The sequence below is a fragment of the Belonocnema kinseyi genome, chromosome 3 (genome assembly GCF_010883055.1).
Source record: "Belonocnema kinseyi isolate 2016_QV_RU_SX_M_011 chromosome 3, B_treatae_v1, whole genome shotgun sequence".
In the NCBI taxonomy this organism is placed as follows: Eukaryota; Metazoa; Arthropoda; class Insecta; order Hymenoptera; family Cynipidae; genus Belonocnema; species Belonocnema kinseyi.
In genome coordinates this window covers 25646129-25658145 of record NC_046659.1, presented here as the reverse complement: position 1 = coordinate 25658145, position 12017 = coordinate 25646129, and the positions used below count along the sequence as shown (strand labels likewise).

At 31.6% G+C, this 12017-nt stretch overlaps 1 protein-coding gene across 7 annotated transcripts in view; it reads left to right on the top strand.

Moving 5' to 3' along the window:
- LOC117168915 (protein sarah) overlaps positions 1–12017 on the top strand; it is a 124212-nt gene that overhangs the window by 54684 nt on the left and 57511 nt on the right. For all 7 annotated transcript variants that reach the window (XM_033354865.1, XM_033354870.1, XM_033354868.1 and 4 more), the window contains 3 exons: positions 3715–3977; positions 4125–4314; positions 4436–4588. In XM_033354865.1, the coding sequence (XP_033210756.1) occupies positions 3726–3977; positions 4125–4314; positions 4436–4588 (595 nt within the window). In that variant the 5' untranslated portion in view covers positions 3715–3725. The remainder of the gene's footprint in view (positions 1–3714; positions 3978–4124; positions 4315–4435; positions 4589–12017) is intronic.

Below are 12017 nucleotides of genomic sequence, written 5' to 3'. Positions count from 1 at the left end.
GAGACTCTTCCAGAGTGCGAGGCGGGAATCGAACCCGCAAGCCGAAGGAGTGGGTCCAAAGCCTACGCTTTAGCCCCCACGACCATCGTCCCACTTAATAATTTTTATATTCTTCATTGATGATAAAATAACATTTTTTTTATATGTAAATTTATTTCAATTCAATAAGTAAATTTACACTATACAATTCAAAGTTTTCTTTGGTAAATTCTTTTCGTTTTTCACTATTAATATTATTTAGTATGTTTACGAAAATAAATTGAAAAAATCATACTTTACTTTTCATTCAAATTCAAATCTAAGATATATTACACTTTTTAGGATTATTGTATTACCTTATAATTAATATTTTCTCTTTAGTATTCATAGAAAATTATTGGAAAATTATTTTGAAATGTTAAATGAGTAAAATTGTTTTTATTAAAAAAATCTGATGCTTGAAAATAACATTTTTTTTACTAAACAATTTTAAAAGCCATCTAATTCCATTGCTTTCTATGGAAAAACATGGAGTGATGGGACAACTAGCGCCACGCTTGAGATATTAGGAACTAATAAACTTAGGACAGTTGCGGGGTCAAGTTAAGATATGAAATATGGAGAGATGTGCAGGGATGATTTGCTTTTCTAAGAACGATTGAAATAATTACGCTCCCTGATGTAGCACAGCGTCTCTCAAACTTATGTACACTCAAAAGCAGATAATGCGAATTTCATTAGGACATTTTCCAATTCTTGAAGATACATAGTTTTACATTTAATAGAAATGATATATTTCAAATTATTAACCTTTAAAGGACACTTGGGATTTACCGTGACCCTACGGGCTTTCCGATTTGTTTCCGATTGTCTAGTAAGGTAGAATGCTTAGGGCTAAATGTATTTGATCTCGAAAATCTTCCAAATATTCGAAGCGATTGTGCGATATTATGCGCATACCTTACAAATTGTAATAAAGACAGGCTTAACACTTTTTGCTTTTCCCATACATACACGAAGGATGGCAGTCTAAAAATTGCTAAGTGAAATTTCGGCAGCTTTACAGGAGAGCGAAAAAACATTCTGTAAAATCGAAATGACGATTTCAAGATAAAACTAGAGTACACTGCCGTGCTGAAGTATTCCTGATTCGAGGCCTAAAAAGTTTGATTAGAGAAAGTTAGCCAGTTTAGAGGTAATATATGTGAAACTTGACAATCCGAAACTTACACTAATCTAAAATATAAGCGGGCACGGCTGAGGATTTAGATAAAAAATTCAATTTTTAGTTTTAAAAAATTATAAAAATATTGTCCCGAGATATGTGTTTTTGAGAATGGGTAAAAAAAGTTTGATGTAAAAAAAGTTAACCAGTTTCGTGAAAATCCACGGAGGATGCTGACGCAAGAATTTAACGTAGAATTTTTAAATTTATTTAAAATTTAAAATTTCAATTAAAGTAGAATTTTTAATTTTTTACCAAAATAAAGATATGCTTTCAAGATATGGGGACTCTGAATGAGAATTAAACATTTTTGATCCAAAAAAGTTATTCAGTTCGGAGGAAATGAAATTTTTGGGTGATGATGTCGCGGTGTAACAAACAGTTTATGACTTGTTTGTTCTTAGAAATAATTGAATGTGATTATTTTTATATTAAATTAGACAATACCTGAAATAAATTATTTTAGCGAATAAAAACCAAACTAGTTACATCACAAAAACTTCGTATTAAAAAAAAAGACAATTTTTAAAAGTATGCAAGTTTTAGGTTAGGATAAAACTGGTATTTTACTTCAAATAAATTAAATTTTTGTTTTCAATTATTATGAAACGCTTAAGAAGATAAGTATTACTGGTAAAAGTTTCGAAAACTACAAAAAATGAAATAATACACTGCATGGGTGTCCAGTACAGCCAGTCGTAAGTTTCAGAGCAATTTTTTATTATAAAAGTATATTCCGTATTGCATTATTATATTGTATTATTATACAAAATATATAATTATTATTATAATAATCGCAACAACTCTTAATGATTAATTTATAGTTACAATAATTATAATTACTTTATTTATTATAAATAATGATTTTGTTTTTTTTCATCATTTATTATTAATTTTCATAATCGTTAAAAGAATAAAAGCATTACTTTAGCCGACTTTATACAATTACTACAAATGATTTAAAATATGTTCAATAATAAAAAACACAATACCAGAAAACCTGTAAACTTTCTTCGTTAGAATTGGGGTGGTCCCAAAATGCATGGCTGATAGATGAAATACTTCGATGGATAATTCTCTACATGCCCCCATACTTTCCCCTCACATTTTTTCAAACCCTAACAAATTATGCTAAAAACTCAAAAAAGTGATTTTTCCCCGTGTATTGTACATGGGAAAGTTCAAGTCAAAACCAGCACCTGTTAAAATCGTAAAATAAAAAAATAAAGAATTAGGGAATCTCTTTTTTCGGATTTCAAATGAAATGGGGAGGGGGGGGGGGGTCGTTGCCTTCTTAAAAATAAAAGCCTTTTTGAGCCACCCTAGTATGCATAGTACATAGTACATAGTACGGGATTTTTTTTAATTCTACAAATATGTTGCAACGAAGCACTTAACATTTTTTTAATATACACGCTTTTCCCATTTTGATACTATTTATAAATATAAGTGACATGTTTCTGATTTTCATTTTAGCTTTATACGATTATTTATAAGAGGGTTTTCGAGTTTTTTCTGCAGTTCGCACACGCAGCGTTAAACACGCTTTATTCTTCCCGCTTAACGCCCTTTTAAAACCATTTGAAACCATTTGATTGGTTCACTTTTTTTTAGTTGTGCGTTGTGAGACCATAGCTTCTTGAATCATGGTGCGCAGAAGTATGAAGACTGCAAATATGTTGTTTTGCAGTCTGCACCATCATGAAATGGTGCGCAATTAAAAAATATAGTTTTCTTTTGTTGACTTTACGATTGTTAAAAATATCTTAACATAAGGAATTAATAATATAAGGTTAAAAAGTCATTTAAGTTAAATTTAATATTTATGCCTATACTTAATAATAGAAAAATTCTAATCTATTTCATGTTGGTTTGTATATAATTAAAAAATTGCAAATGAAATATTTTTAATTAAAAATCAATTTCAAACTATATAAATGGAAGTTTTGAATTAAATTCTATTTTAAATATTCAATTTAGAAATTCTTATTTCAAATTGTCATAAAAATGGAAAAATTTGTATTATAATAAGTAACAATGTTTTCAACATTGTTTGATTATATTTCTTAGTTTATTTATAACTTCTCTATTGCTTAAAAATTTAGAAGCTCATGTACTGTACTTATTAGTTTATTTATGACAAATGCACCAATAATACTCGAACTCATGATGACGATATGACACATATTGTGCACGCGCTCACTTAACCGTTGCTCAACCCGGCAAGGTGAAGATGATATGTGTGCATTATGAGCCGCACGACGTGCTAGTACTGTGCGTCGCACGATTGTTATCTGATTATATAGACTTGTTTATAGACTTGCATTGAATACAGGCATCGATAGATAGTATTGGAATAAACATAGATGTTAGTATCTTTTAATTGTACTTGAGGAAGTCTTTCTGAACGTATTAAAACGTTTATCATTCATGACTACTACGCATATTATAAATGTTTAATGTAAAATATATTAAAATTATGTTTTAATATCATACGTGTTATTGAATAGTTGCCAAAAAAATGGAAAAGGGCATAAATACTGAGGATGACGAGGAGCCAGGAGAAACAGAAACTATGATTATAAACGAAGTAGATGGATTGCCTAGCATGCACTCAAATTACAGTCAACTGGATATTGAATTTGAAGAGGGGGAAAGTTGTAAGGACTTGAACGCAAGAACGTTAGATGAATTGGTTCATGATGAAGACTTACCAATGTCTATCATTTTGACGAATATAGATCCGCTTGTCTTCACATGTGAAGAATTAAAGGTTTGCTAGTTTTATTATATAAATGTTATTTTTGCAGCAGTAGATATTGCTCATGCAAATGATTTAACTAAAGTTTTTTGGAATTTCACAAATAATTCAAGAAGAAATCATAATTTTTATTAAAATATTACTGTGTTTCTTATGCAGGCTGATATTGAGAAATTATGTAAAAAGTTTGGCGAGGTTGATTCATTTCAATATTTCAAGTCTTTTAGAAGGATGAGGGTGAATTTTACTGCTGCAAGTTTCGCAGCACATGCCAGAATAAAATTGCATCAAAAACGATTTGGCGAAACTGACATCAGTTGTTATTTTGCTCAGTCCTATACGCCTATAGGTATGGATACGCAACTTTCACGGTTATACATTTATTGCTTATTATATATTTTTACCTGAATTTCCGTGGAGACACTTGTAATCATATTTCAATATATAATTTAGAAATTTTATAATTCTAGGTATGGAAGACCAATATCTGCATCCTCCGGCTCTTACTAAGCAGCACCTAATATCACCTCCAGCTTCTCCGCCTGTTGGTTGGGAACCTAGATCAGAAGGCGAACCCCTTGTCAATCATGATTTGCTGGCAGCTATTTCGAATCTAACTCCAGGTTAATATAAATTGGTTACAAAAAGGTCATTTAAAAAAACTTTCGGAAATTTTGAATACTCTTATTATATACTTACGGTATTATTTTTGAAGTTACACCACCTAAAAAACTGAAGTTCTTCATTCGGACTCAGGCTTCAGCAAAGTCTAGTTGTACTGGATGACGATTTATCCGGAACAAATTTTGTCATTGGGTCAAATATTTCTCGAAACGGAGGAGGTAACATTTTTGGGGTTTTTAGGGGCACCATTGAATTCAGTTATTTATAATTAAGTTAATATCAAAACAACCCAATTTTTTTTCTAAGGTTTCGATACGATTTTTACACCCTTTTCATTGAACATAAGCATTTTTTGAGAAAATAAATATTTACCCTACAAAAATGTAGAAACCAAAAAATGTTCAACATTAAACAAAAATTGAAATTTATTTTTGACCTTGATTTTCGAAGGTCAAATGTTTATTTTGTCAAAAAAGTACATATTTTTAATCAAAAGGGCTTGAAAAATCCTGTCGAAACTATAAAGGACAAAATTGTATTTTTTTATATTAAAAGAATTACAAGACGCTGCATTCAATGACACCCTTAAAACTCATAAATACCATCCCCTCCTAATCGGTTAATAAAGTTCATATGTACAATAAAAATGGTAAATTCTTCTTTTTGGGTCAACACTGTCATTTTGGTTTTCAGAGCAAACAAAGTTGTACTGGATAGCATAAAAGAAGAATAAGAACGTGTTTAAATCATAATTTGATACCATAGACTTTCTGAAAAACAGGGAAAAACTCTGAATCGCCATTTTTTTTCGAAAAAAAGCTTGTGCTATGGAATGCTAAATATACTGGAACTTGGATTTAATTAGTTTGGATGTACTGCGTTCCGAGAATTGATGCCGCGACGGTTTTGTGATCAGAATAGCCACTACCCTACCGATAGAAATCTCAGTATTCTCAGCCGAAAAAGCCTGACCGGTTTGAGACTATTTGCAGGCTCGATTTGAAAGATTTAGTCTCTGAGATAGTCAGAGAGATTTGGATCCTTTTCAAGGTCCTTTTAGTGGTCCTTTTAAGAGTGATGCGACGGTAATTTAATGTTTCTTTTGTGTTCGTCACGTACCGGGCGGGCAGAGTTATTTACAGTGGTTGGCCGTCGCTAACCCGAATCTCCTTTTTTAAATTTTTCTTCAAACTAAAACTTTTTATTAATCGATTCATTTTCTCATTATACTTATTTATAATTATAACTTATATACTAATACACAATTTTCTAGTTAAATTAAAAAATATTGTCTTTTTTGGCATATCACATTTTAAAGCCTTCAAAACATTTAGACGAGCTACCTGGACCCTTAAGTATATGTACCTGAGTGCTTGCGAAGAATTTCTCAGAGCTTCTCAGAGCCTTCAGAATATTTAGCATATACTCTGAGATTTCTATCGGTAGGGTAGGCCGAAAGAGAGAATGTGTTTATTCAAGAGTAACAAACAGCCTACAGACCGCACTCTCAGCGCGTTAGTTGTATCAGGTGGCGTCATACGCCCAATTCTAACAGAAATTATCCATGCGACCCTGACGGTTTACGTTTTGACAGTCTGGCTTTATCTTGAAGGCCAATGCAAGCAAGGCTTGAAACCGGAAGTGATAATCCATGTTCCAGTTTATGTACAATATCTTTCTGCAAATACAAATGAAGGTCGGTACGGCAAAAGGAGTTATATCATATTTAACTGATTTTCATGCGAGACAAAGAAGGTTCTATAAAATCTAATCTTCTTTTTAAACAAAGTTACTTCTGAATAGGGATAGAAAATCGAAACAATAAGTCGACTTTCGACTTTACCATCGATTTTGAACTTTTCGACTTTCTCGACTTTTTTGTACGGCAGATTTGTTAAATTTATAGTTACATCCTACAATAGTTTGTGTCAAAAGTTAAATTTTTTCACGGTCAAGAGTGGGGTGAAATCGGAAAACGAGGTTCAAAGTGACATTTAGAACGCAATTAGGCACCGATTTTAGTTTTTTTTTATTGAAAAATTCAGAACTAAATTTTTCAGAGAATGGTGATAGTAGATTTTTATTTATTTTTTGTTTGTTTATTTAATTCTTATTGTAACGTAAATAGCAGAAAAAATTTCGATTTTTTTTATTTCATTTTTTAACTTCTTGACGAAATTTATCTTTTACTTTTCGTCCCTTGGATTTAATGCACAAGGATATGAGAAAGATAAGAAAATTGTTAACTTGTATAGTTAATTGTTATAAACAAATTGTGTTAAAAAATACTTTATATTAGGGGTTAATCCTTATTATTTGTTAGTACAATTTGTTTATAACAATTAACTATGTAAGTTAACATGTCTTTATATTTTTTATACCCCTGTGCATTAAATCCAAGGGACGAGAAGTATAAGAAAATTTTTGTCTAGATGATAAAAAATTAAATAAGAAAATAGACATTTTTTTCGCTGTTTGCATTCAAATAATAAATAACGAAAAAAAAATAAAATAAAATAAAAAATCTACTCTCACCATTTTCTGAAAAATTTAGTCCTAAATTATAAAAAATCTAAAATCGGTACATAATTGCGTTCTAAATGTCATTTCGAACCTCGTTTTCCGATTTCACGCCATTATACGGTCCCTCATTTAACCACACTGTGCACCGGCATGGACAAGTAGCAACCTTGCACGGGGTTGGTTCGCGTTTTGTGTTCGTGTGGGACACGCGCGGATAGCTTGACTGCGCTTTCTCGCACAGCAACAGCTGGAAAGCAAACTGCAAATGTATTTTGGATTTAGTGCGCGGCAGTAAGCATAGCCCGTTGAAAGAAGTCGAAAAGTCGAGCGAAAAAAGTCGACTTCGAATCGACTTCAAGGCAAAAAGGATATGATTTTAAAAAGTCAACCAGTTCCGAGTAAGTGAACGAGACAGCTTTTATTTTGAGGTATGGACACATGTTTTTACTAGTTCGGAAGGTAATTATAATCGATTTCTCAATTCCATTGAGTTTGATTAAAGAGACATCTACTATTGAGAAAATGGAACGGCAACTTGCTGAGAAAATTAGCGTTTTTGTCCATTTTTGAATCCACATAGGTCACGAAGATGACTTTGGAGACTTCTAATATGGCTTAAATTAAACGTGGAGCCTCATACTTCAAGATGATTTTATTGAGAAAGCGTTTTTTTCGTCGCCTTTCGATAACAGGTTTATGATGTTCAAGCGTTCGTTCAGTTATCCTCACTACGCCGCACAGTGGTATAAATCTAAAATTTACTATTTAAAAAAGATTGAACACTTGGAAAGTTTTTAAAAATTCAAGAGAATTGAATTAGTAACAAATTTACCAAGTAATATTTCAATTTTTTTAAAAACTTTTTTGTCCATTAAAAAAAGCAAATGTGTGAATAAAAATTAATTTGCAAGACAAATATTTTTTTCCAGGCTCTCCTTAGATATATTTGCAGTCAACTTTAATTACATTCCGAGCATACAGAAAAGGAAAATAATTTGTCGTTGTAAAATTTGTATTGTTATAAACTAATTTTATAAGCAAATAAACCATTTTCGTCATATACAGGAAATTTTAGTATGGTTATTATTCTCTTTATTTTGCGTCTGGGAAACAAAAATGGTCTAGAAAAAGAAAAACCGTTTGCTACTACTTCATTCTGACAATTTATTAGAAATTTGTTATACGCATCTACTTTCACTACTTTCCACACAACTATGTTTCTAAGAAGAATACTTTAAAAAGATGGCCTGGAAGCTTATCACACAACTAAAGACTGGATAAATATTAATAAAGATATTAAAAGAACTACAACGAAAACAAGGAATGCTTATGGAGTATAGATTCCACATAATTTATCATTGTGACAAAACTAATTAAATTTCCAACGTTAGATCTTTACATCTTTAAAGTCATTGATGTAAGGGCATTCCTAAATTTTCAACTTCGAAGATACAATGCTATCTACGGCAACTGAAAATCAGTATAATTCACAATTATTTAAATTTCTAAACTTACGTATAAAAAAGAAGTTAGGACTAAATTGGCTGTTTTATTATCTGCCCAAATCTTATTAAGTGAAAATTAGTTAAACAGGAAAATTAAATATTTCAAGCCTGGAAAAATGTTTGAAGCCCTCATTTTGAACAAACTGGGAATTGAATTTGATAATAATAACATTACGTTTCAAAATATCGACCTTTGCTTGAACAATTTATCTAACACTAATAATCCAGAACCTGTAGCCGATTTTATTTGACTAGGCGATGATTTTAGTTCCAAGTTTGTCTCTAAAAAACATCAATATGTATCCGAAATTTTTAAGGATTTAGAATTAAAGGTAGATAAAATACCGGATAGGGCCCAGGAATAAATTGAACCCAATATTTCATCATTACCTTCTATGTATTTGAAAAAGCTTTACATTGCTAATACTGATAGGATAATTGCAAAGAATATCAGAATGACTAAAAATTGTTAACAATAATAAAGATCTATTAATAACTAGAGTGGACAAAGGCAATGTTACTGTTGTTATGGGCAGACATGCCTACATAGATAAAGTACATGGCATACTTAATGTTCTTAAGACTTACGAGAAGATAAATTCCGACAAATTTAAAGATTAGATCACAAACACAGATATTTTTAATGACCATATGATGGCTTACCTCTATGTTTCATCGTGATTGACTAACGTGTTATGGACCTAATTCTTGAAGGTTGAGCCAGTACACGTTAGAATTATCAGAATCTTCAAGTGTTCTTTAGATTTTAATAAAGCTTGGTAAATTATAGGGCTATATAAGAGTCATCTTGAGCCCAAAGGATTTTTTTTACATTTTTTAAATCGTGAAAGTTACGCCAAATTGTATTTTTTGGAATCAATCCGGAAATCCATAATTGAATTATGTTGAAATTTTGAGATATTAGGAATAAAATTATACATTTTTAAAGTATAAAATGTTTCATAACAATTTTTGAAATTTTTCCTGAAAAGAAAGTATAAACAAATTTTGTATTCAATTTTCCGTGAAATATTACCCTGTTGATTTTTCTAAATTAGGATATACACATTCCTTATAAAATTTGTATTTTTCTTTATTAAATAAAAGTCGCAAAGGGCTAAATAGCTCTCTGAGGAACAGGATAATAAAGGTTATTACTACATAAAATAGATAAATAGAGTCGACCTCAGAATTCGTATCAAATTAGGTATGAGATTAAAGCATAGTTATTTACATTGAGTGTTTAATTAGTAGCTCTGGTGCTATGAGTATTGCACAAATATTTGAAATAGAGATTTTCGAAATAATGTAGGAAAGGTTCATTTCTAATATCGTATGGTACTTCATTCCATAACCGGGCACCGCTTATTGTAAATGATCGTTGAAGCAGACACGTTCTGTGAAACGGAATCTGAAGGATTTGATGTTTTTTACGAAGACTGTGCTGGAAGGTCTCTGTCTACAAATTTGAAGAGGTTAAATAGATACTCAGGAAGTATGTTCTGAAAAATAGTGCAGATCAAATTACCGATACCAATTTTTTCGTATTCTGGCAAGTTGTAGGTAAAGCGTACAAATGCATTTAACGCATGCTCGAGCTTTAAATTTAAATTTTCGGTGAAATCATCATATACTAAACAATTATAGTCGAAATGGGTCAAGATTATACTCTTAACCAAAGACATCCGAGTGGAGGTAGGTAAAGAGTCCTTATTCCTATATAGTTGTTGTAGAATTATGTATGTTTTCTTCGAAATTCTCTGTACCTGTTCCTTCCAGGACAAGGTACGGTCATGGAAATAGCAAGATCGTTAACCACTTCCGAAAAAGGGATAATGAAAGTCTCGATACAAAGGAGTGGAAATGATGCCAGAGTTTCAAGCGATGGAGATGAAGTGGGCCCAATAACAATGGTCTCAGTTATGGCCGAGTTAAAAGTAAGTCCATTCTTCCAGGCTCAAAGGATAACGCGATCGATATCCTCCTGGACTAGAACAACTAATCTACTTAGTGAAGAAATTGGTCCCTATAAACAAAATTTGAAATTGTCAGCATATTTTTGGTAGCTACAGGGTAGAAGTTCACTTCCTAGGTTAGAAGTGAACAAATTGAACAGGAGGGGTAACAACAGAATGGATCCCTGAGGAACCCCACATATGATCTCCCATCATTCAGAATGCCTACAGCTAATATTATAGTTATTATAGACCGATTATTAAAATAGGACTTAAACTGTTTGATGACAGAGTTTAAGACTTTAAAAGATTTGAACTTTTCCAATAGTAACTTATGATTAACCATATTAAAAGCCTTCGAAAAACCAAACAGAATCACAATCGTGTTCTCCCTATTATCCATGGCTAATTTGAGAACCTTCGTTACTTAAAGGGAAGCAGTAAGAGTAATATGTTTCGCCCGAAAACCTTATTGCATCGGGTCAATGGCCTTCTATATTTGGAGAAATTTGCAAAGTTGCCAGTGAACAATTTTTCCAAGTGGTTTAGATAGTGCACATAAAATAGAAATTGTCCAGAATACTTTCAGGACAGTAGGTTTATGTATGTTGGGAACTGGGCAAATGACAGACTTTTTCTAGATATCTGGGATGGTACTGACCTGTAGGGAAGCATTATAAACTTGCGAAAGAATAGGAAAGATAATTGAAAGGGCAAGTTTGATCATTTCGATTCATATTCCTTCAGTTTAAGCGGAATTCGATTTGATTTCAAGTGTCTTTTCCAAAAGTATTTCAGATGTCATGCCGTCGAAAAATAAGTCTGAGTCATTGAATGTTAAATTAAAAGAGGTGATGGAAGCTGATGATTATATGTCTGTGCTAGCCATCACGCAGGTTCACGCATAAATATTTTTTATCCACGTGGCGAAAGATGATTCACGTGGCAAAAATTGGGGCACCATGCATTCATACTTTACGTTCAAAATCGACCTTTATGACATTTTATAGAACGGAAATATTATTTTATATTTTTGTAGGGTTACTCTAATGTGCAAGATTAAAAACATGTGTCCACATTACAGAAATTAGACTTTCTTTAAACTATTTTTTCATTTTTGCCGAAAACGGTTGCTTAAATACAAAACTTCCTGAACGTTAAACTGTTTTGAGAAGACCTATACTTGTGAAATAAACTTTAAAAAACCCTATTTTTGGGTGTTTCGATTTTTATGAAACTTCTCACATTCATTTTTAAGGTAAGAAAAAAAGAATAATACACCAGGCCTTCTATTTCCGAAAATTTGTATCTTACGCTATACCCTATACTCCCCACCCTGTTATTCAGAAAATAAAATAAAAAATTTATTCCATATTATGTGTATTAGACGTTATACAAATAATGGCCTACAAAAGCGATTTTTATACAGGACTGTATAGACTGTG